The sequence below is a fragment of the Cavia porcellus genome, unplaced genomic scaffold (genome assembly GCF_034190915.1).
Source record: "Cavia porcellus strain 051 isolate PalLab524CR breed Dunkin Hartley unplaced genomic scaffold, mCavPor4.1 scaffold_26, whole genome shotgun sequence".
Lineage (NCBI taxonomy): Eukaryota > Metazoa > Chordata > Mammalia > Rodentia > Caviidae > Cavia > Cavia porcellus.
Genome location: NW_026947509.1, coordinates 27,464,578 through 27,490,588, shown reverse-complemented (window position 1 = coordinate 27,490,588; position 26,011 = coordinate 27,464,578). Strand labels below are relative to the sequence as shown.

Here is a 26,011-nt window from a genome sequence, read left to right as displayed (position 1 = left end):
ATGGCAAACAAACACTCTATATCCTCAGTCTATTGCTGTTTGTTTGTTTTGTTATTGAACTCACAACCCTGGCGCTTAAGCTACTGAGCTAAATCCCCAGCCCCTGCAGTTTTAAATTATTCAAGTGAAATGGATTTATAAAATAGTGTTTTTGATGTATGTTTTATGTTTTCCACCCTAGAAAGTTTTTTAACATGTTTTTCCTAGTTAGAAAATTAATATATACTTAAAATAAAAAACTCAGTCCACTAGGTGAGTACACATGCCTCTAAACCCAGTGACTCAGGAGACTAAAGCAGCAAAATTGCAAGTTTGAGGCCAACCTGGGTAACTTAGTGGGACCCCTTTTCAAAAAAAAAGTTCTGAGGACATGGCTCAGGTTCAGTCCCTGAGGGGAAGAGCACTGACACCTACTCACAGCTTCTTGGACATTTGGTCTTGTCACCACTGTCCTTGCAGATGACCTGTGTCTTACTGTGTGCCCTCTTATGACACACAGCATTCAGAGCATGGCTTTGTCCATTAGCTACTTAACACAGAAAAATTAGCTTTCCATGTTCAATGTGCTCATGTCTGTTTCTCTTTTTGCCTCTTACAATTTTGTTTTATGAGCATGAACACTGTTAATGGGTCATAGATATTCATAAGTGTTAAATTTTGATGAGGATAGCACTGTTTGCTTCTTATGGAATGTCTTTTTTTTTTTTTCATGGCCATTTCATGCCTTTTTTACCTGAATTCAACTGTATATCTGTCAAATCCAGGTTACCTTGCTTTGTTTGCTTGCAGTATACCTGGCTTACCTGTGTCATTTATTTTCAAATATTCTGAAGCCTGTGTTGACTCCTATTACAACCTAATTACTACCACTGAGTATTTTTTTTGAATTTTTTAAAATTTTATTTTAAAGATAGTAAAATTCAACAAAACAAGACAGAACAAAGCCAATCAAGACGATACAGTGAAATTGGCACAGAACTCCAGAGCAGGATACCGGTATAACAATAATAGGTACCATAGTATATCTTATTATCTTCGCAGTAGTTGTCTATTCAATCAGGTGTAGCAAAATCAAATAAAAAACATAACACTATAAAACCAGTCAAAACAGAATATTAAATAGACCAAAGCAGTTAATCAGAACAAAACAAAGCAGTGAAAACAATATTGGCCTTCAAAGACAAGATAGAAGGAAATCCTCCATATTTACTATATTGCATACTGTCATCCTCCCAAGAGATGCTCAGACCTCTGGCCCCAGGTCAGCATAATCAACCCAACAACACAAACATTCAGTTGTTTTGGGTACCTTAGTTGCTGTCAACTCTGACTGACCTTGAAACCATCCAGTTGCTAAGGCTGAGGAGGATATGTGATTTTCAGCCCAGGGCACTGATAGGCTCACTAGAGACACTGACTTGTTCTCTCCCTGGTGAGCCCAGGAGTCACACTGCTTACCAAGAAGGATGGCTCGTTGCTTTCTGGGTTGGTCCCCCAAGTTCCAGTGTGGCTGATAGTTGGGAGATGCTGAATTGTTCTCTCCCTGGAGTGCCTACGGCTTGGGCCACTTACTAGGAACCATTGCTCATTGCTCTTTGGGTTGGTACCCCAAGTTCCAGCATGGCTGATTCTCGGGAGACACCCGTTTAACAGAGTATTTACCACATTCCAGGTACTGTTTTAAAGCACAGTGAATGTGTTATTTCATTCAGTCCTCATAACTGGAATTATTACTAGTTCTGCTTCATACTTGAAGAAACTGAGTTACAGAGAGCTTGTTGTAGTTACCCAGGAGCAAAGGTTCTAACTAGGGCAGTTAAGAAGAAAGTGAAAGGGGGCTGGGGATTTAGCTCAGCGGCATAAGCACCTGCTTTGCAAGCAGGCAGTCGTGAGTTCGATCCCCGGTTCCGATAAAAAGGAAAAAAAAAAAAAAAGACAAAAAAGAAAGTGAAAGAAGAGAGATATAACAGTATCCATATTTGAAAGGAAGAGATTCAGTATGATTTGCACCAAAACCCCAACTGACATTTTTGCAGAAATTGAGAAACTGATAGTAAATTTATGTGAAATGCAAGAGATAAAAAAAAAAAATGGTATTGTCTCCAGAAGATAGCTGAATGACTTACAGTTTGCTGTATCAAAACTTTGAGACATAGTAATTAAGGGAGTATGGTTTGACCATAAGGAGAATCATATAGTGGGCAAGGAAATGGAATTGAGCATCCACAAACAAATCCTTACACTTATGGCCAGTTGGGTCTCTTCAAAACAGTGTCAAGACAACTCATTGAGAAACTAATAGTCTCTAACAAAATGATATATACAAAGAGTGAAATTGTAACCCTCCACACCATCTGAAAAAATAACTCTAAATGTATCAATGGGGGCTGGGGATTTAGCTCAGCGGCATAAGCGCCTGCCTTACAAGCAGGCAGTCGTGAGTTCGATCCCCGGTACCGATAAAAATGAAAAAGCAAAAAAAAAAAAAAGTACCAATGACTTCATTGTCAGAGGTAAAACTATAAAACTCTTGGGAGAAAACCTACAAATAAATCTTGACAATCCTGAATTTGGTTAGATCATGATTTCTTAGATCTGATTCATAAATCACAAGAGACAAAAGAAAACTTAAGTTAGTCTTCATTAAAATAAGAAACAGCCTGGAATGTTGATGTAATTTCAGCTCCTCGAAACTGAAGTAGAAGGATCCCAAATTCAAGTCCAGCCAGGGCCATTTAACAGACTCTTTCTCAAAATAGAAAGGGATGGGAATATAGCTCAGTGGTAGAGTACTTACCTGGCGTGTGTGTGGCCCTGTGTTCAATCCCCAGTATCACAAGGGGAAAAGAAAATGCTGCTACTGATACTATGAAGAAAGTATAAATGAAGGACAATATTTTCCAATGAAACATCTGGTAAGTCTCACTTCTAGAATGTCTGTGTCTGCCTAAAATTCGTGTGTTCAAGCCTCCAGTGCTCCTTGGAAGTGGACCTTTGGGGAGAGAATTAAGTCATTAGGGTGGATCCATGGGTGCCTCCACATTGGTGGTGAGGTCCACCTCCAGCAGCACAGGGGCAGAGGTGGAGGAAGTACAATCACACAGCTCCAGTGGCATGAATGTCAAGTTGCTGGTAGCAGAGGAGGACAGGAATAGCCACTCTTACAGGAAGAGATAGGAGAGGGTGTGTGCTTCCTGTCTGTGCTTCTCTGTGTGCAGATGCAAGAAACCCAGAAAATGGCCCTTAGCACACTGCCTTTTTCCTACCACCTTGATCTCAGACTTCCAGGCTTTAGAGCTGTAAGAAGTAAATACTAGTTAACCCGTACTGACACAAGTCACATTACAACCAGTAATAAAAAGATGAGTAACCCAATTTAAAATTTTACCCAAGAATACACAGCTAAAACACAAGAAAGAGATGGATTACCACCGTCTTTCCTTCTCTTTCTAGAACTCTTCTATATAGCTTGTGTTCTGGTATTACAGAGGCAATTGCTGTTACTGTTAACTATCTTTTCATTTCATGGTGAAATTGCAGTCCTAGTTTTCGTCTCTTACAGGTACCATTTTTACGTGAAGTGTTTGGACATTTTTTTCCTTTTCTGTCTTCAATGTCATTTAATATTCAGTGTGTTTTGTTTTCAGTCAGGGCCTTACTATGAGGTTTAGGCTGGCCTTGAACTCACTATGTAGCCCAGGCTGGCCTCAAACTCACAGCATTCTTCCTGCCTTAACCTCTTTGAGTGCTGACATTACAGGTATCACCATCACATCTGGCTAAGAAGGTTCTTGAGGGAGCTGGTTATAAAGTGATTGAATGTTTAGTCTCAAGGCTGGTGTGTGGGTCTGTGTATGGCTTCTCCAACACAGATGGGGCCCACATTTGCATTGTTTCCTCCATCTCCTGCTGTCCTCATTTGGCAGCAAAGGTTTGGCTCAGCTGTACCCTTCACTCTGTGTGTGTGTGTGTGTGTGTGTGTGTGTGTGTGTGTGTGTGTGCGCATGCGCACGCATGCATGCTCGCATGCATGTGCTTCAGAGGCTCTGTTGGAGTTGCACTAAAGGCTGGCTTGCTCCCTTGTAGTGCCCACACCATGTTGCCATCTCTGCCTGCAGGCACTTCTGTCAATTTTATTGGAAATGGAACTTACATTTTTGTTTCTCATTCTCCTTTTTGATTGCAGCAAATGACTAAGGAGATGACACCTTAAACTACTTCAGAATTGGAACTGTCCAGCATTTCCTGGATTGTCATACATACCCACAGTGGCTTCTATAACCTCCTCTCCTGGACTTCCTCTTAGACATGTTTACAAGTTCTGAATTTGAATTTTCTTTTATCAGTACCACATGAAAAAATATACATCTGCTTGTTTTTGCACACCACTGCTTCAGTTCACATCTAGTCCAGCTGTTGTGGAGGTCTGATATCTAGTCATCTTTTTAATTTACTTTCTTTATCATTTGGTCATTTTAAGTTCTCTGTTTTGTTATGAATGTTTTGATCTCTTACATAGACCTTTCCCCCGCCCCCTTTGGTACTGGGAATCAAACACACAGCCTTGCTCACATAGACATTTTGAAGGGTCTGACTTTTCAAACTCTATTACTGGGTATGGCACACACTTGTAATTCCTAGCACTCAAGAGGCTGAGGCAGGAAGATCACTGTGAGTTCAAGGCCAGCCTCAGCTGCATAGTGAGTTCAAGACCAGCCCTGGACTGTATTGTGAGACTTTGTCTCAAAATAAATGTTTTTGTTTTTTTCTTCTTTGTTGTACATCTATTGTGCCATCCAGGTAAACGTCTGTGGCTCAGGATTCAGAAGTGACTGGTCATTCTTAGTTGTTTGTGTAGTTTTACACATGAAGTTCTAGGGTGGTCAGCGCCAGTCTTACTCTTTTTTAAAGCCTATCGTTTGACTTTCCCAGCAGGTCTTCCCTTCTGAGAATGCTGCCTGGCTGCTGGCCTTGGGAATGGGCAGTGTCTTCCTTGTTCTTGTAGGATGAGTGGGCAGGGCAGGCTGACAGACAGGTTTCCATTCTGTGTGAGTTCCCATGAGTACAAACGAATAAGAACAGGCAGCTTTTTTCTGACAAGGAAGAAAGGAGTGACCTAAGAGACCAACCACCTAAGGAGATTTTACTGCTGAGCTAAGCTGCTCTTCTGTTTTTCTCTTCCCCTGATGCTAAGTGAAAGACAAAGAATAGGAAGAGTCATGTGTTGATGCCTGGATCCTATGCAGATCAGCTCATAGAGGTTGATTCTCTGGTTGCTGGTATGTAACATACATGTATGTGTTAGAAAATGATTATAGTGAAGTGAGCCCTGGTCACTTTGGGACATAGCCTTTTTGTTGTGCCATCTCAGGAGACTTTCACAGCTCCTCTTGCTAATGGGAAAGTAGTTCACAGCCACCTTGTACTCAGTCTGTCCCTTCCATACTTCCTCTGCTTCCTTGGTTTCTGTAGTCTTAAGAACATAGAGTGCATGGGGACACACATGCAGAACTGTTTCCTAGAGGCAGAAGTAGCCATGTGAATTGCACGCCAGTCCTTACCATTCTCAATACAATCTGTAGAAGAGTTCAGTGGACAGTACTTAAGTAATGTGCACGAACTAAAATTTAACAGTGTTTCTCAGTGCAAGTGAGATGCCGATCAAAAATATTAGTGCCTGTGGTCAGGGATTTAGCATAATGGCATAAACACCTACCTGGCAAGTGCAGGATCGTGAGTTCGATCCCTGGTAACAAAAAAAAAAGAAAAAGAAAAACAAATAAATTGTTTAAAAAAAAAAATGATGCCTTTTCAGAGAATCTAGAATGAGAGCAGCTAGTTTCCTGTGAGCTCCCAAGATTGTTGTCATACATTATAATATTATAAAAGGCATGTGGGGTTTATCTAACTACTAAACAAGAATCATGTAATGAAGCTAAAAGTACAGATCTGACTCCTGAGGGAGCAGGCATCCTGACAGAGGGAGAAGTTATAAGTTAGCACATGAGCTATATAAATGGGCACATGAAGCAAACAAGCCAAAGGACAAAGTCAAGCTGTTTGCAGAAGAATTTTCCCACAGCACTAAGACAAAGGATAAAGAAGTGCTTTGTTAGCCAGGCTTTTATACCCATTTCCATCTAGACACAGTCTTTAATGGCACTTTTGTAGATGTAAATTTTCAACAATATGCTTTATGTCTACTCTTGGTGAAGAACTTTAATGCCATGACCAATTGCAAAAATGAAAACATTGAACTAGAAGCTTTTTAACCTATATTTTGTATGTTATTTCTTAGCGCTTTCTTCCCCAGCCCATGTCTGAAACAGTTCTGACCTGGGTGGTGGTGGCGGGCTTCCTTCCACTTGAGGGTCTGTTGATGACGCAGCTGGGATACATTGCCATTTTAGTTCAGGGAGTCTTGTTTCATTTGATCTTTTGCTAATTTGGGGACGTGTAATGGGTATTACAGGTCAACTATGGCTCAATTTCTGTGTTTTAGGAAGAGAATCTTATAGTATAGAAGATAGGGTAAAAATGACATGTGGCTGGTACAAGTGACACTGAGCCTAAAACTGATTGCAGTATTTAATGTGCTATAGTACAGGTCATGAAGGAGCTATAAAAATTAGTAGAGGCAAAATTGTGAAAAATTACTTTGACAAGTAGTGTTAAAAATACTGAGAAAAGCTGATATCTTTAAAATACCTTACAGAAAAGGTAGTGAATGTTTGTGCTTTATTCTTGTTTATTTAGCAGTGCTGGGTGTCAGACCCAGAATGCTCCATGTCCTAGGCAAGGGCTTTGCCTCTGAGCTACATCCCAGCCCCTATGTTACATACATATTGGCAGGAGAATTTAGGGGAGACCATTTCAAGGGATGCACAGATTATGGAACCACAGGGCTCTCTGTGCATCTTTAGTTTGTGCCCTGGAGGATGCTCCTCAGGGGGCCATGTGGGAGGGGCATGGACGCTCTTTACTTGAGGATGTTCTCTGTGATGCCCACACTGTTCTGTGTGTGTTAGTCGATAAGTGGTGGCTTTGAACCCTTGTGCCAGGCATGATGCCGAGCAGTTTCCTCCATTATTTCATTAAATTCTCATAAAGGCCTCACAATAAGAGTTGTATTTATTCTTCATGTGAAGAAAACAGGCTTGTACTACGTATCAGGTAGACACCAGGAGCCTAGCTCCAAAGCCCATGTCTTGTGCCCGTGTAATGAAACTTGTTCCTGCTCCTTTGGAGTAGGTGGTGACCACCTCAGGTTGGCCTGTTGCCCATGAAGTTTGGAAGTGCCCTGACTGGACAGCCAAAGGCTGAAGATATTTTCTGCCTTATATTTGGTCTCATTTTTTTAAAGATCAAACCTATCCTGGTTTGATGTCTAGATTCAGTCACTATCTTCCTGAACTTCCAGATATCCTTGAAAACCCAGGATAGGCCTGGAGCCTGTGGCCACCATGGCCCATAGCCCATGTGGAGCTCTCCATGTTTGCAACATCTCTCTGTGGTCTGTAGCATTCCTCATATGCCACCTGTTACTTCTAGTCATGATGATTCGCCCATCTTCAGAAATTTACATTTACTGCTGACATAGTGGTACTCACCTGTAATCCCACACTTGGGAGGCTGAGGCCAGAGGATTGCCATGAGTTTGATATCAGCCTGGTCTGCAAGGTGAGTTCAAGGTCATCTTGAACTACATAATGAGGCCCTGCCTCAGAACAAAACAGATTTGCATTGAATTCAGTGTTTAAAATCATAATAGAAGTGTGACTTCTATTTGTTCAGTGATTTGTTTCTTCACTAATACATATCTGAGTGTCTACTATGTGAAACAAAACTCTGTGAGTCTGGGAATCTCTTGATTGATTTTTTTTATCATTTGAGTTGAAATCTCAAGAATTATCTAGCATTGGCCAGGTGCAGTGGTAATAACCTGTAATCCCAGCACTTGAGTGTCTGAGGCAGGAAGATTGCTGGATGTTTTAGGTCAATCTAGACTACATAGTGAGACGCTATCTCAAAAAAGAAAAAAGAAAAAGAATTACTAAGCGTCATTCTCCAGAATTTATCCTGTTGAAACTGTCCACATGGGGCTAGGAATTTAGCTCAGCAGCACAGGCAAGCACAAGGTCCTGAGTTTGATTCCCAGTTCTAAAAAAAAAAAAAAAAAAAAACCTCTCTACATGTATAGTAACTTAAGTGTTGACAAAGTTCAGAATAGCTTCCTGCTCTCCTGAAATGTATGTCTTTAAAATTATCTCTTTTTTTATGTTCCACACTTTGAAATTAATTTCTTTAAAAACTAAACTGGATCAATGTGTATTTTGTTATACTGACCTTGGAAGTTTTGTTTCTGTAGAATGTAAACATTGTGTCTAGGCAATTCAGTTTGTACACAATGATCTATCCTAAGTGGTTGAAACTCCCTGGTGCAGGACAGCCCTGGCCATGTCTCTGCTGCTGTCTCTGTGTTCTCTTCTGGGTGACTATTTTGAAAGGGATCTCAGCAAACTGGACCATATGATCAGATGAGGATTTAGGAGGACAGAAGTTCGAGAGACATTTTGGCCCAAGGCTAAGAATTTCCAAGCAAAATTGTACAGCTGTGCAGTCAGCCACCTGCTAGAGTTGAAGTCTGTGTTAGAGTTTTCTGGTGCAATAGAGAAGCAAAAAGTACAAAACGAAAAGAACAGGCTTATTGAGGACATGGAAAGGAGCACAAACCCATAGCAGTTGGACTGTCTCCTTCGACTGGATACAGTGAGGCAGAGGGTTATATGACCTCTGATCAGTCGCATGTGGGTCAGACATTGATGATGTGTGAGGAACTGATTGGAATTTTCTTTGCATGCAAACAGGAAAGGGAGTTGCAATTAGGGCTGAAGAGGAAGGAGGAAGTAGTAAGCTTTCTGCATTGGCCTTCTGCCATGTTAGACCACTTTCATAATTGTATAGTAATTTATACTAGGGCAAGAACCTTTCTGACTGGACATATTAAACAGGGGTTAAGTTGACATTTTGGAGATTATTATTAAAGGTAAAGTAATAGTTTTCATGAACTCCAAAGATACTTGTCTCTTTTTATAAACATTTTTACATTTTGGGTTGGTGGGGGTGGCAGTACCAGGATTGAACCTGAGACATTCTCACTGAGCTACACATCCTCAGCCTCTTTTAATTTTTTACTTCAAGACAGAGTCTTGATAAGTCTCTCAGTTTCCCGTGTTGAGCTCAGACTTGCAATCCTCTTGCCTTACCCTCTCATAGTAAGGGGATTACAGACCTAAAGCCACTATGCCCAGTTTTATCAGTCTTTTGTCGTTGGTGATTTTGTGTGTGAGCTGGGACATGTGCTTTCCCTTCCGTCATCATTTGCAGATTCTCAGACACAACACTCTCTGTTCCTTAAAATGGAGCCCTGTTCCGTGTATCTTTCTTCATAGATTATTAATTCAGGACCAGTTTAGCAATAAAATAACTGTTCCAATTTCTGAATCATTCTTGTAAAGTCATAGGTTGCAAAAATAGATGAAGATACATTCTGCCACTTGAGACAGACCAGGAACTTAAAAAGGTGCTGCATTATGAAGCAAATAAAAACTGTTAGCACCATTATGCAAAGGTTGCAGCATTGATGACAGCCACAGTCACACTTTTTGAAACTCTTCCTTTGTGACATACTTAATCTAATTATTCTTTTCATTAATCTGTATATTTTCAGTTGCCATTAGAAGATTTGGTTCTTTCTTCAGGATTTTAGTATAAGTCTGCAAAAGCAACGCCAGTTAGAAGAAAGAATGCTGGTGGTACTGGGCTCACCAGTGGGACTTGTTCCCTTCCCCTTCCCAGGTCTTAATGTTGAAGAAACCACATAGTCACCAGTTTCCGATGCCATCATACAGTCCTTAAACGCTTCTGTAAGACAGTCTAAAGAATTTTGTAGGAGTAAAAAGAGCCTAAATTGTAATTGTTTAGAGAGGTTTTTGTGGGGGTTTTTGTCTTTATTTTTTCCATTCTTAGGTGACAGTTCTTCCAAGTACTTCACGAGGTAGCTATTTCCCAAGTTTGTCTGTGATAGAATAAATACTCAGGCCTTCAGAAGTATTTAAAAATTTGCCCAGAAAATTAGTCAAGCCTCTCAAATAAGTAATAATAACTAGGCAAAATACTCACCCAGTTGATAGTTAAAGGTATCATGTAGTCTTTTAAGTTTGCTACCAATTTGTGGTGTCTTTTACATTATCAAGTCATAAATTCCCACAGATCTCTTTTTAAGTTTTTTGTCTCCTTTCTACCCCCGCCCCACGTACTGGAGGGGCCTTTGCACTGAGCTACATCCCTAGCCCATTCATTCATTCATTCATTCATTCAGTTTATTTTATTTTGAGACAGATTGCACAAGCTGCAAGTCTTCCCATCTCAGTCTCCCAGAGGGCTGGGATTATAGGCATGTATGACTGTTCTCTTTAGTTCTGAGTTGAAGATTTGCAAGTGATAATCCCGGGTTGTATCCTCTTCATCAAAAAAGGCAAAGAGGCAATGCTGCAGTCTAGCCCAAGGGATAGTGTGGTGACTCCACTTAGCCAGCTGTCCAGACACAGTCAGTGAGCTCCCCTCCACAGTCTGTGCTTCTCACAACACTTCCTGTCCCCATGGACAGTAGCAGGTGACACTGGGTTGGGGAGAGTTTCTGTAGCTTCTGCACACACCACTGTTGGGATTTTCATTGGAACAGCACTAAATTGGCAGGTTTCCTAGGGAAAGATGGCATCTATGGAAGGGGTACCATGTTTACAGAATGGAAACTTTCTCAGCAGTATTTTATGATACTTAGTTTAGCAGTTTGTAGAAGTGGATTGTTTTATGTATTGATGTTGTATCCTGTGACCTTGCTAAACTTATACAAATGTTTTGTGTGTAGATTTTGTTTTCAACTACTAGAATTCTGTATTTTAAATCTGTTTAACTTTTTACTGTGAAGCAATTTCAGAAAGATGCAAAATAGTCAAAACCTTTTCCTAAACTGTTTAGTGGGTTGCCAGCCCTGTGGCCCTACACCCTCCTGTACTTTAGGTGTAATTCCTGCCAATTAGGAGGTCCTTCCTCAGGCTTTTACAGTATATTAATCTGAAATCATTCCTGTGGTCTAGTTCAGGCCCTGTGCCAGTCTCCTGGGCATCCCTGTAGCAGCCTTTATGATAGTCCGCAATACATCTCTTTCCTCTTCTGTGACTTGTAACCTTATGACCTTAACACTTTAGCAGACTGCTATGATTTGGAGTATCAATGTCTCCCAAAATATCCACATGTGTATTAAAGGTCTGATCCCCAGAGGGGCACTGTTGGAAAGTGGTGGGGCCTAACATAAAGTCCTAACATCATCGGGAGCGTGTCCTTGAAGCGGGTGTGGGACCTTGGACTCTTTCTCTTCAACTCCTTTTGCTTTCTGGTCATGAGGGGAGCAGATTGCTCTGTTCCATACTCTTGTCATAAATGTGCTGCCTTCCTAGGGGCCCAAACTCTGAGCCAAAGTAAACCTTTTTTCTTTTTAAGTGAGGTGTCTCATGTATATCGTCATAGTAACAGGACTACTAATATAAGCTGACTAATAACGGAAGCTGACTACTAATACAAAAGTCACAGAGTTATTTGTCAGGTGAGTCTCATTTTGACCCAATGTTTTCCACAGTGAGGGGCTTCTTTGAAGCCTGTTACACAACTCAGTACTCATCAGACTTTTAAGTTTATTCATTTGTATCAGTGTGGGCTCCTTAGTGGGTTTTCACCCATCCTGCCACTACTCACTGTGATAGTTGTGTGCACCAGGCTTGGCTTACCAGGGCTGCTCCTATCCTTGGACTTTTCCATCACACACTGAGGGTTTCCCTGCTTCTGGCGCATGACATTCTGAGCTACTCTTGGTCTTTCCCTGCCCCAAACTTGCACCAGACCTTTTTCCAAGAGTTCGAATGTACAGGCTGTGCTCCTTGTTTTTGGAGTCTTGGCATTCCCACGACGTTTCCTGGCCCTTCTTGTCAGACTGTCCTCCAAGAAGACTCCCTACCTCTGGCTGCTGCTCACTACTCCCACATCCCTCACCCTCTTGGTTTCCGTATCCTTTGTGTGACACTTGTATGTGCACAGATCCTTCCCACCATAATCAACCTTTATTTTTTAAAAATGTACAGGCTTTAAAAAGATTTAGTACATGTTCATGGCACAGATTTTGAATACACAGTTGCGGAGTTCTGTGGTCTAGAACCAGCCACTGTTTCCAGTTTACCGTGGTCTTTACACAGCCTGCACCTTTACGTGCACACACATATGCACCATATACAAGTGTATGCACATGCCCCCACCACAGGCACACATGTGTGCATGTACTCCCGCACATACTCACATGTACCTGCATGTCCACTGCTTCACATACCCCAGTGATTCACAAGCTCCTGTATGTGTATACACTCCCCCATGACATGCAGTGGTGTATGTGTTCTTCTGTACCTTACTTTATGTTCTTAATGGTATATTCTGGAGGTCTTTCCATTTTATATAGAAAGCAGGCTTGCTCTTGTTTTGTTTTTGCACTGGGAATCGAACTCAGGACCTCATGCTTGCCAGGCAGGTACTGTACTGCTGAGCTATATCTCCAGCTAGTTTTACTCTTTTTGGGTCTACCCAGAATCTTGTTGTTTACTTTTGTCAAAATTTATTGAAATCTGTACTGGTAGAATTAGAGTATGCTTTAACCATTTGCTATCAGAATCATTATTGTAGCAAACACTCTTTCCTATGCATGATTTTGCACCTTTGAAATACTTTATTTTTTAAAATGTTACTAGCACATGTCTGCTGTACATAATGATTACATTCATTGTGAAGAGTTGGTACAAGAATAGAACACATCTAACCTGTAAATACTTTCTTGGAGCAAAATTTTTAGAACAGTGGTGTCCACTTGTTGAGACAGTGGGTGGACATTTCAATTTTAGTGGGCCTGGCTTCCCAGAGCTTACAGTGTGCTCTGACCAGTCCCATTTGGACATGTCTGTTTCCCACACTCTACAGTGTGCTTGCAGACTGTTGAGTTTTGCCAGTCTGATTAAAAAAAAAAAAAAAAAAAAGATCTCAGTGTAATTTGGATTTGCATATCTCTAATTATCACTCATTATCAGTTCAGTAAACTTTTTATGTGTTGAGCATATTTTTGCCTATTTTTGTATACAGCCTATTCTTCATCTTTTGTTTCTTTGTTTCTTTCCTTTTGTTTACTGTCTATTGTGAAGAACAGAGATGAACAGGCAGGAGAAGAGACTGGGAAGGCCATAGAGCCCCCTGGCTGCTCCTGTGGGTTGGTCATGGTTGGGTTGCTGCCCAGGCTCATATTTATTCTGAAATTCTTTTCCTTGTGATTCTTACAGTCCACGACCTGTAAAGAAGTTAGCTCTTTGAGATACGAGCTATAAATGTTTTTCCTCTGTCTTTGAAGAAGTCTTCGACTTTACAGTGTTTCTGCACACATATTTTCATTTTGTTGTTTCAGACAGGGTCTCACTGTGTGGTGTGGCTGGATTTAAACTGATTACATTGCCCAGGCTACCTGAACCTCATGATTGTCTTGCCTCAGCCTGGGGTTACAGTGCAGGCAGCATCACACCCAGCTTCAAAGGTTTCTGTTTTTATTTTGTGTTGTCTAATCTCTCAAGCCTTCAATTTTTACTTCTGTCTTCTAGTGTATACTAAAAATGGTTCTCTTCCCCCTCTGGAGAATCCAACAAAATTAGCTCACTGCAGCAACTCCAATAGTTGTGCATTTTGTTGTTGTTGTTGTTTTTAAATTTTGAAACAAAGAAATGATACAGAATTTCAAAACAAAATAATACGAGATTAACAATGGTTAACATATTGTGTATTTTATCTTCAAAGTAGGTATACAAGATATAGGCATGAAAGTGATTAATCAAAGCACAAACTTATTTTTAAACAGATCAGGAATGTAGTTATGTAGCATGTATGTGTATATATGTATAATCCTTTCCCTTTTTTCTTTTCTTCTTTCCCCATTCCATTTCTTTCTTTTTGAGCAGTTTCTTTTCCTTTCATTCCAGTAGCTGTTTTTGTTTAACTGTTTTATTCACTTTGAATTTACTGTGCTTCAGGGCTGGGGATTTAGCTCAGCACCACAAGCACCTGCCTGATAAGCACAAGATCGCAAGTTCAATCCTCGGTACCAAAAAAAAAAAAACCGAGAAAAATTTACTGTGCTTTAAAGCATGAGCGAAGGGTACTACCTGTTTTTTTCTCCCAGACTTATAATAGTATTACTGAATTATCTTTGTTTCCCTTATTGATTATTTTGTTTTGTGTAGTTCAGCCTGGCCTGAAACTCAGGATGATCCTCCTGCCTCAGTCTCGTGAGTGCTGGGATTACAGGCATGTGCCACCACTTCTGGCATCCTCCAACTGATGTGAAACATCACTTTCATTAGACATTTCAGTATATTATATATTTTGAGTGTATTTTTTCACCTTCTATTTTGTTATATTGATTTGCCTGTGTAAACATTCACCACTACCACATTTCTTAATAACTGAGGTTTTTTTTCAATGATTATTAATTCTTGGTTGGGCATGGTAACACACATCTGTAATCCCAGCTCTTGGGAGGCCAAGGCAGGAGGATCACCATGGATTTCAAGCCAACCTGGATTACATAGTGAGTTCAAGGCCAGTCTGAACTATATAGTGAGACCCTGTCTCAAAAACAAAAAGTAGTAATAATTTTAATTCTTTCGTACACCTAGGCCTCTTTTTCTCAGAATTTTCTTGGCCATTCCCCCCTCCCCCCGGTGCTGAGAATCAAACCCAGAACTTGTGCATGTTATTATATAGCTTATAGCTTTCCATTTCTATGCTGCATCCCCAGCCCTCTACCCATTTTTTGATCCACTGATTTGGAAATTTTTTCCTATTAAGTTGTTGGAGTGTTATGTAGTTTGCATATCAACCCCTTATCAGGTATATGGTTTGCTACTATTTTCTCCTGACCCATAGGCTCCCTTTGCATCCTGTTTTATTTTCTGGGCAGAAGCTTTTCAATTTGATGTTGTCCTACTTGTCATCTGTCTTTGCTTTTGTTTCTGAGATTTTGTTATGGAATCCAAAAAGTTATTAGGAAGACCAATACTAGGGAGCTTTTCCTCAGTATTTGCTTTTCAGAGTTTTACTGTTTTAAGTCATATATTTAGGTCTGTGTTCCATGATTTCTTTGTGTGGTGTTTAGGTCAGTATACAGTTTCATTCTTTCATGTGTGGATGTCAGCTCTCCCAGTGTTATTTATTGAAGAGTACGTTCTTGACTTAAGATATCTCCTTTGTGAAAATCAACTGACTACTATGCTCCAGTTTATTTCTGGTCTCTGTATTCTATTCCATTGCTTCTATCTGGTTTTATGCCAGTACCATAATGTTTTGTTAAATGTAGCTTTAACATATAATTGGAGATCAGGCCTACTGATTCAGAAATTACAGAAATGAGGATATAGGAAATCCCTTTCCTCTCCCTGATCTCAGCTCAGTCCAGGATAGTGCTTTTACTTTAATAATTTGGTACACAGGTTTCAAAGGTATTATGTAAGTATGTGAAGTGCGGAAACAGAGACCTTTCCGCTTTCTTCTTACTGTCCTCTATGCTCTGAACTTCACTCTGAAGTAGAACAGAGAGATCTTTGTTTTTGTCAGGGGTGCATAATTTCCCTTTACAAGTGTCTGTAACTTATTTACCAGTCCTTCACTGAATTTCCCCTCTGTAATTAAGGAAAAGTTATAGAAGTGGACTTCCTGGGGAAAAGGAAATGAATACTTTACATTTTTAAAAGTACTTTCAGATTTTCCCCTAAGAGGTCACATTAACTTACACTGTCCCTATAACCATGAGGCAGTGGCTGTTTTCTCATCATTCTTCCAATCCTCAGTGACAGTTGGGCAATAAATTTCACCACTTTGATTGATCCTATTATTAGAGGGATTTATTCCTTTCTAATGCTTACTTGGCCATTTTTTATTTCTTCATTAAATTCAAAAGAACTAAAAAGTAAATTATATTTTTCAGTACAGTTCTAGAACGTGACTTTGTTAAATGTCTTTCGGTTTAGAACTTTTCCATTCCTGTGTAGCTAAATCTCTCAGTCTGCTTTTGCACTGTTTAGGAAGACTTCTTCCCAGGATTGTATTGTCTCCTCTTTATTCTGGTCCTTAATGCTTGGAATTTGTTTCTGTGGAAAGTACAAAGCAGACTCTGACTTCGTAATTCTTCTGGTTAGAGAGCTGCTTCCCCACTTAGTTGCTGACCTGTCCACGCTCTTCTTGCTGATATTAATGCTATCAATAATAAATCATTCACTGGGCTCACATGTAAATAGAGGCTGTGACTCAGCTTTTTCACAGCTTCAGAATTACTTGATAAGATGCTTACTGAAACTTAGGATGGTTCCTGTAGCCTAAAGCTATAAAGAAATACGCCTTAAAACACCAGAAGAAACCAGATGTGTGGCGCACATTGTAAGCCCAGAAAGGCTAAAGCAAGAGAATCGGGAGTTTGAGTCCAGCCTGAACAGCTTAGTGAAATCCTGTCTTAGAATAAAGAGAATTAGGAATGGAGCTCAGTGAAAGACCCTCGATTCAGTCCCCAGTAGCATAAAAACAAAGCAACAGCAACAGCCATAAAAGCACTAAGAATGTGAAATGGAAATTTTTTTAGCTTTGTGTTCCTAAGAACAAATGTCTGATACTCACATATTTGCATTGTGATAGTTGGTAAACCTTATTAGAAGGCAGAGCAGTGAAGCAATTAAATGAAGTTTTGGTGAGGGATGCAGTGCCACAACTGAATGTGGCTCCTGAGGTTCTTGGGGTTAAGGACCAAGAAAGGATAAGAAAAATAAAGAAGAAACAAAGCTGGGATCAGGTGGAGCCCTTAATCTCCTGATGCTTACTGCTCAACCACTGTAGCACCTTTATACTCTCCAAAGAAGAATGTCAGTTTTGCCTAGCAACTTGTTTGTCTGGCAGGCTGCTGGGACAACTTGTTTAGATAGCTTATTTTGGTCTCTCAGCTTTTTCTGGGCTGGCCTTGCTTTAGCCCCACACATGGTTCAATCTCTAGCTTCAACAGTTACCAACAGTGGAGCATATGCAGGTGCTCCCGCACCCTGGTGATTCTCCTCACGCTGCTTCTCCCCTTTTCCCCACAGCCCAAGTGTGATGGCCAGGTTCTGCTGGCGCAGGTGTGGAAGCATTTAAATCTGATGGAGTGTGACTACTTCGGGCTGGAGTTTCAAAACATCCAGTCCTACTGGGTATGTGCTTTTGATTTGTTTTTGGAAATGGGCTTTAGCTGTGTCATGGTGCATTTGTGATGAGCCTAGCACAAGCCTTTTGGGACCTACTGTAATGACATAAGCAAGGTATTTGGTAATTGACTTCATTCTTATCAAAACTGTGCTACTAAAATGTTTTCTTTTCAGCTATGGGGAATAATTATGTCTGCCTTGAATCTAGCCAGAAATCTGTGTCCTTACCTGCCCATTAGCAAGTGCCAGAGGAAGTCTTCCTCAGTCACCATGACAATTCTGCCCCACCCTACCCCATCATCCCACGAGCATTGTGAAAGTAGTCTTTTTTTCCCCCCCTGTACCGGGGATCAAAATCATGACCTTGTACTTGCCAGGCACCCCTTCATTGAGAAAGCCCTTTGCTGCTGTTGCATACCCATCCTCTGCTGCACAGCTGAGCCTACCTGAGTCTCTGCTCCATTGTCGTTTACAAATGCATTGTGTACCAAATCTGTGCTTGGTGGTAACACACATCCCCACATCGTTACAGGGATCTGCTCTGCATAGTGATACCTGAGTGTCCTTGACATGGGGCATCCAGGTCAACAGTCCCATGCTGCTGACTTTTCTGATCAAAAGTCAACTTGTATATGACAGAAGAAAGTCAAAATATTCTTGTCATACCTTCTGCCAAGAGTGTACACACACCTGTAATCTCAGCACTTGGGAGGCTGAGGCAGGAGGATCACTGCAAGTTCAACAGCCTGAACTACATAGCAAGACCCTATCTCAGAAAAAATATCATAAATGTTTCTTTTAATTATAAATATTTTTGTGTTTCAGACCGTATTTACTAAAGGGAAAAGTTACTTAATAGATTTTTTCTCTTCTGTTAAATCTTCTTTAGATTTGGCTTGAACCTATGAAATCCATCATTAGGCAAATACACAGTAAGTTCTATGTTTAACTCTTTAAAATTCCATTTATTTAAATTGTCTTCTTCTGGAATGTGCCAGCTCCAGGATGTCCATGCGTTTATCATTCCTCTCTTTGAGATGTTAGTAACCCGGCTGTTTAAACTACAGTAGATGGGTGAAAAGAGACATCAGCTCAACTCAGATGCTTTTGAGTGACTTGATTCAACTTTAGAAGTCACTGGGTCCACTGGGAATGTGATTCAGTGGTAGAAAACTTGCCTAGCACATGGGACATCCTGGGTTCAGTGCCTAGCACCACCAAAACTGAAGATAAAAAGTTGCAGGATACATTGTTTTATATTTTAGTTTTTTACTAATAAGCAAAAACTGCAGTTTCTAGGTTATGAAAAGACATCAAGATGCCTTTAAGTAGTATTTTAATAAAATAACTAATACTGGGTAATTATAAGCAGAATTGTGTGCATAATTACTTTTATTAGTTTTCTTATTAAACTTAAATTTAAGGCACACAGTAATATCATCTTGAAGTCTTAAGTATAGTTGTCTAAGCCGTATTTTTGAGAACTAAATTGATGAGAAAAGATTATGTAAAAGTAACTTTGGTGTTCACTGATAAGCTCAAACTGTTTCCTATTACATTTTAGAAAATAACACTTTCTGTTGAAAATGGTGTGGTCATCTTATTATTAAATTCCAGTAACATGAAGATACTTAGACCAGCTGTATCATGTCCCTTTTTTTTATGGCAATCAGATTGTTGTGGTTCATAATAGTAAGGGGTCATGACTTTTTCTTTCACTTATGTGTAGAAAAATGTCAAAGATAATGTTTTTTATTATACAGTGAATTGGTATAAATACCTTTGCTTTATCTTTTGACCCTAAAATAGGCATATATTTTGATTTTGTTTTTGTTTGTCCCAGTATTGGGGATTAGACTTAGGACCTCAAGCATACCAGGGAAGTAGTGTACCACTGAATTACATCCCCAGCCCTATATGTAACTTTTGGGGAGGGGGGTACCAGGGATCAAACTCAGGACTTTGCACTTGCCAGGCAGACATTTATATTGCTGAGCTAAATCCCCAGCTATTTAACAATTTTAGTACATAACTTTCTATTTATTTTTAAGGGTTGTGTGAATAATCTCTGCTTATAGTAAACGGTATGAAATTTTTCTTTGATATATATGGTTGGTACTTAGAACTCAAATTTATGCATAGGAAATTTTTTATCTTATTTGAAAAATATTGTTTTAACAGTCCATTTGAAAACACCAGCTCAGTTGTGTAATAATATATGGAGAGAATATAAATATATAAAGTGACTTGGTTTGTAAAATTTTAAATTTTTGTTTTTGTAGGGCCAAAAAATGCAATACTTCGGTTAGCTGTAAAATTCTTCCCACCTGATCCTGGCCAGTTGCAAGAAGAATACACCAGGTCAGTAGCTCATACTGAATTGGAGCTGCTGTTAGCTAGGACCTTGTACTCATTCATCTATCATGAACAATTACGAGCTAATGATGCTGTACGGTATTATAAAGCTGGTGTACACATAAACTAGTGTCAAGTAATTAAAACATGCGTTTTGGCAGTTGATGCCTGTTCAAATGTGCACCAGAATTTAGATAAAGGCTTATGGTATAGACTTAAGAAAAAGAAATGGAATGGTGTTTAGGGTGATAGTAAACAAATGAATTTTCACATAAGCTTGAATTTGTACATTGTATGAAATTCATAGGACCAGATATGGTAACACATGCCTGTAATCTCAGCATCCGGAGGCCAAGACAAGAGGATTGCAAATTTGAGCCCAGTCACAATTGAATGAAACCTTGTCTCAAAGCAAAAAAGGGACTAGAAATATAGTTTAGTGTGAATGAACACCCTAGATTTAATCCCTAGAACTAAAAAAAAGTTTATCTACCTACTTACCTATCAACATATTTTACATAGTGGAAGAAGTATGTTGTGTGAGAGTCCTTATGAATATATAGAATAAACTGTTTTGGGTAATTTATTTGTGCTACTCTTCAATTTGAGGTTGAGTTTGCAGAAATGACTAAAAGAAATGTTAAGAGTACTCATCTGAGTAGTAGGATTATGGAGATTCCTTTGTTATACTTCATATCATACATCTGTTAATTTTATACTGGAGAATAATATAACCTGGAAGCTTCAGGCCATAGGCAGGTGAAGAGAAGAGGACGGCACCCTAGAACAGCAGAGCAACTCAGCCCAAGGTCCCAGCTGAAACAGGCTGCTGAGCAGACCACCCCATCTTCTGCACTCCTTCCTGAGAGTTTCTGCAGATTATGGCAGCAGCGCAGAATCTCAGAGTCTCAGGTTCAAGGAACAGAGAGAGCCCATCAGTGCAGATTGTCACTGTGCAGTGAAGAAGCCTAAACTCCAGGACAATGGAAGTGCTCCACATGCTAATACAAAACTTACTTCGACAGTGCGTTACATGCATTGGGTACCTGACAGTCACCACAAGGTCACTAAACATATACTCCTGAATATGGGAAACAGAAAATGTCCTTAGATTTAGAATCCTGGATCTCAGTTTGAGGACTCAAACTAGAAGTTGGTTTTACAGTTACTTCTTTCTCCCTTGTTTTTATGCAGAAGGTTCTTCTTTGATTTTAAAAAGTACGTCTTTGTGCCCAGTGAAGTGGCATATACCTGTAATCCCAGCATTCAGAAGGCCTGTGAGGCTGGAGAATCCCTGCGAGTTGGAAATGAGTCAAGTACATAGCAAGGCCCTGTCTCAACCCCCGCACCCCCAAAAAGTACATGTGTGTGTCAAAAAATTTTTTTCAAATGAAGCAATGAAGGATACAAAGCAGACGTTCCCTGCCCAGACCTGTGGAAATTGCTTGCACTGTGGCAAGAACAATGAGTCTGGTCTTAGGGCAGGCCTACTGAGATTATCTACTACCCTGCCAAAAAGCAACTGCTAGCTTGCTGCGATAGATCAATATGATTTGGGATTCTGTTTCCATAGTTGTCTAGTAGTGAAAGCAGGGAGAATTTTGGAAATGGACTGTTTGGGGTGTCCGTCTCTGTCTGTCTCTCTCTCTTACTTCAGTCTTTTGCACCAGTTTCCCAGAGTTGGTGTGATCCCCCTTTATCTTCCAACCTCTTTTTCTTCTTCCATTTCTCTATTTTTTCCTTAATCCATTTTAAATTTTAACCCCATAGGGCAAAATGGACACATTACGGACTTATATTTGCATATAATTATCTGGTTTGTTTTACATTTTGTTATATAATCACAAATCTAGTTCACATGGTAAAAAGTTGCAAATTAAAGGTTAGCTCATTATGTCTAGGCTGTGTTTGATGCTATTGGTACCACTGTAACCAAAATTGACATTATTATTTTAAGCAGCTGTTGGTTCTGGTGTTCCACAACTGAGATAAACTAAGAGTCACAAAAAATATGATGGCATGATGCCAAGGAACCAGGGACTAGGCCAAATAAGCAATGTCTCATCTCCAACAAACTGAAGAGGAAAGCTCTTCCAACAGACTTAAAATGCAAAAACCAGGTACACCTGGAAGATACCTCAAAGATGTAATCATCACCTAAATACTACCAATAAAGCAACCCACATAGACAGCTTAAAAGCACCAGCCCAAGAATTAAACTAAAAAAATAGAGAGAAAATGAGAAGACACTTAAGCAAAATGCAACCCCAGACATCCAGTTCACCAAAGGAAATCCAGGGGGCAATGAGGCGGGATAATCCAAAAGCCCCCCACAAGGTCTCTCTGAAGTGGTAACAACAAAGCAATTAAATGAGGCTCTGGAAAAAAAGGAAATCAGAAATAATCTCTCAGGTAACTATACACCAGGCTTAGCGATGTTAGAGCAGACATAGACAAAAAGATAAACAAGTTTAAGCAGATTATAGAGGCTTAGCATAGGAAAGAAATGGAATCCATAAACCAAATTTAAGCAGATATCCAGGAGAATAAAAACTTCATTGAAAGTATTTGAAGCAGATTAGGCCAATGTGAGGACAGGAGCTCAGATATTGAAGATAGGCTTGTAGTTAGCAACTAGGAAAAGAAAGATTTCTCAAAAATAGCAAGGGACCAGGCTGGAGCTATAGCTCAATGGCACAGCACCTGCCTGGCAAGTGCAAGGTTCTGAGTTCAATTCCCAGTACAAAAAAAAAAAAAAAAAAAATAGCAAGGGATCATGAGAAATCAGTCCAGCAGCTGCTAGATGAGACAAAGAAGAGTACCTTAAGATTGATTGGAGTCAGTGAAAAAGCAGGAGATATCACAAATGACATTTTAAAAAAATGTTCACTGACATCATAAGAGAAAACTTTCCTGATAGAGAAGAAGAATTTGACTTACATATAAACAAGGCATATAGCACTCCACTAAATGGAGCAATATTAAAAAATCTACAGCGAGGCCTATCACAGTCAAGATTCCAGAAATTCAACGTAAGACTAGAATCCTAAAAGATGTTAGAGAAAAGAAACAAATCACCTATAAAAGAAAGCCATCAGAATCATAACCGACTCCTCAGCACAGTCTCAAGTCAAGGAGAGCTTGGAATGAAGTACTCCAAGTTCTTTTTTTTTTTTTTTGTCTTTTTCTTTTTATCGGTACCGGGGATCGAACCCATGATTACCTGCTTGCAAGGCAGGCGCTTAGGCCACTGAGCTAAATCCCCAGCCCCCACTACTCCAAGTTCTAAAGGAAAACAACTTTTAACCTGGATTGATACACAAAACTGTCTTTCAAAATTGATGGAGAAACAAGATACTTCTGTAACAAAAGACATCTACAAAAATTTACAATCCCCAAACCAACACTCCAAAATGTTCTGAAGGATATTCTAGAAAAAGATAATAAGGACTACAGCTCTATGAACCCTCACAGAAGGAATCCACCAGGAAAGGAAAACAATTACAGGGAGGGGGGGAAAGGTGGGGATCCAGCAACAGGAAAATTACATGACAAGGATAAGTCAATACATATCAGAATCATTAATGTTAATGATTTTAGTTCACCAATTGAAAAAAGACAAGCAGAATGGATCAAGAAGCAAGACCCAACAATATACTGCATACAAGAAACACATTTAATTCAAAAAGAAGTTCATAGACTGAAAATCAGAGGATGGAAGACAATACTCCTGTGACAGGAACCCAGAAAAAAAGGAGTAGCTGTTCTATTTTCAGACAAAGTGAATTTTAAGCCAAGACTGATTAAGAGGGCTAAAGAAGGTCACTACATCCTTGTAAAGGGAACAATTCAAGAAAATGAGGTAACAATCATAGATATATATTCACCAAATACTAGTGTACCCAACTATAGAAAACAATTACTAATGGATATGAAAAATCAAATAAGCTTAGTACCCCACTGTCACAGAAAGATGGATCACCTAGACAGGTTAGTAATGCCCCACTGTCACAAAAAGATGGATCACCTAGACAGGTAGTAATGAAATATTAGAACTAAATCAGACTTTTGAACAAATGGATTTAGTAAAAGTCTATAGTGTTCTATCCTACAACATCAGAATATGCATTCTTCTACGCTGCACATGGGACATTCTCCAAAACAGGTAATATATTGCTTTAGAACATGCTTTAGTAAATGCAAAGGAATTGAAATTATCCTGTGTATACTATCAGACCACAGTGCAATGAAATTGGAAATCCATACCCAAGGAAACCACTGAACTTCATTGACACATGGAAATTAACTTTGTACTGAACTACCAATGGGGCACAGATGAAATTAAAGAAGAAATTAGACAGTTTTTACAGTTGAATGATAACCCCACATACTAGAACTTGTGGGATGCAAGTTCTCATGCAAACATGAGAATTTATAGCAATAAGTATCCATATAAGGAAAACAGAGCAAACACATATAAACAACTTAATGTTGAACTGCAGTCTTCTAGAAAAAGAAGAGCAGGCTAAGTCAAATCTCATACAAGGGAAGAAATTATAAAGATTAGAACAGAAAACACACTGCAGGCTGAAAAAAATTGCAAAGAATCAATGAATTAAACAGTTCTTTGACAGTTGACAGATCCTTGGTCATCCTTATCTTAAGGAAAGAAAAGACTCACATCTACACAATTATGAATGCGAAAAGTAAAATCACAACATACCCTGCAGAAATCCAGAGGATCATCTATATCAACTTCGTATACTTTTTGTGGGGTTTTTTTTGGTACTAGGGTTCAGACTCATGACCTTGCATTTTCCAGGAGGCACTTGTGTTGCTGAGCTAACACAAGCTCCTACTTTGAAAACTTGTATTCTAATAAGATGGAAAATATAGAAGAAGTGAACAGATTCGTAGATACATATGAATTATCAAAACTGAATCAAGAAGATTTAAAGATCCTAAATAAACCAATATCAATAAATGAAGATGTAATTGAAAACCTATCAACAAAGGAAAGCCTAGGCCCTGATAGATTAACTGCTGAATTCCACAAGACATTTAGAAAAGACCTACCACCTCTCTCAAACTTTTTAATGAAATTGAAAGGGAAGCAGTATTTGCAAATTGATTTCTGGAAGCAAGCATTGTCCTGATACCAAAATGAGAGAAGGACCCAGCTAAGAGAATTATAGGCCATTTTCCGTAATGAACATAGATGCAAAAAATCCTCAGTTAGATGCTGGCAAACAGACTGCAGCAAATCGTCAAGATTCTACATGCTGATCAAGTGGGATTCATCCCAGGAATGCAGAGATGGCTCAACATATGCAAATCCATAAATCTGATATACCAGATTAACAGAGCCAAGGACAGAAATCATAAGGTCATCTTAATAGATGCAGAAAAAGCTTTTGACAAAGTCCAGCACCCACTCGTGATTTAAAAAAAAAAACATACAGAATATTGGAATAGTTAGCATTTATCTCAATCTGATAAATGTTATCTATGACAAGCCAACAACCACCATCATTACTAAATGGACAAAAATTGAAAGCTTTCTCTCTAAATCAAGATGTCCACTGTCTCCACTTTTATTCAACATAATCATGGAAACTTGAGCTGAAGCAATTAGACAACAGAAAGAAAAGGAGTAATTGTAAGAAAGGAAGATGTTAAACTGTCATTATTTGCAGATGACATGGTACTCTACTTAAAAGACCCCAAAAACTCTACCAAAAGATTACTAGATTTTTTTATTTAAGAGAAAAAAGACACAGAAAAGAAAAAAGCAAAAGAGATAACAAACCCAATATAATAACAATATAGTTTTACAAGACAAGATGGTAGGAACTTGACAATGGTTTAAGATTACTAGATTTGGGCTGGGGTTTTAGCTGAGCGGCATAAGCAAGCGCCTGCTTTGCAAGCATGCAGTCATGAGTTTGATCCTCAGTACCAAAAAAGGAAAAAAGTTACTAGGTTTAATAAGCAAATTTGGGGGCTGGGGATTTAGCTCAGCGGCATAAGCACCTGCCTTGAAAGCAGGCAGTCATGAGTTCGATCCCTGATACCGATAAAAACGAAAAAAAAAGCCAAAAAAAAAAAGCAAATTCAATAATATAGCTGGGTTACAAAGTCAGCATTCAGAAATCAATAGCCATCCTGTACACAAATAACAAACTCACTGATAGAGAAATCAGGGAAACAATACCTTTTATAATAGCATCCAAAAACATGAAATACCTGGAAATCAGTCTAACAAAGGATGTCACAGACCTCTACATTGAAAACTA

The 26,011-nt window shown here is 39.3% G+C and overlaps 1 protein-coding gene across 3 annotated transcripts in view; it reads left to right on the top strand.

Annotated features, from left to right (window-relative positions):
• Farp2 (FERM, ARH/RhoGEF and pleckstrin domain protein 2) overlaps positions 1–26,011 on the top strand; it is a 126,817-nt gene that overhangs the window by 41,573 nt on the left and 59,233 nt on the right. For all 3 annotated transcript variants that reach the window (XR_010043420.1, XM_063236963.1, XM_063236962.1), the window contains exons 3-5: positions 17,262–17,366; positions 18,250–18,292; positions 19,643–19,721. Coding sequence is in view for 2 of the 3 variants with exons in the window: in XM_063236963.1 (XP_063093033.1) it covers positions 17,262–17,366; positions 18,250–18,292; positions 19,643–19,721 (227 nt within the window). In the remaining variant the exon portion in view is untranslated. The remainder of the gene's footprint in view (positions 1–17,261; positions 17,367–18,249; positions 18,293–19,642; positions 19,722–26,011) is intronic.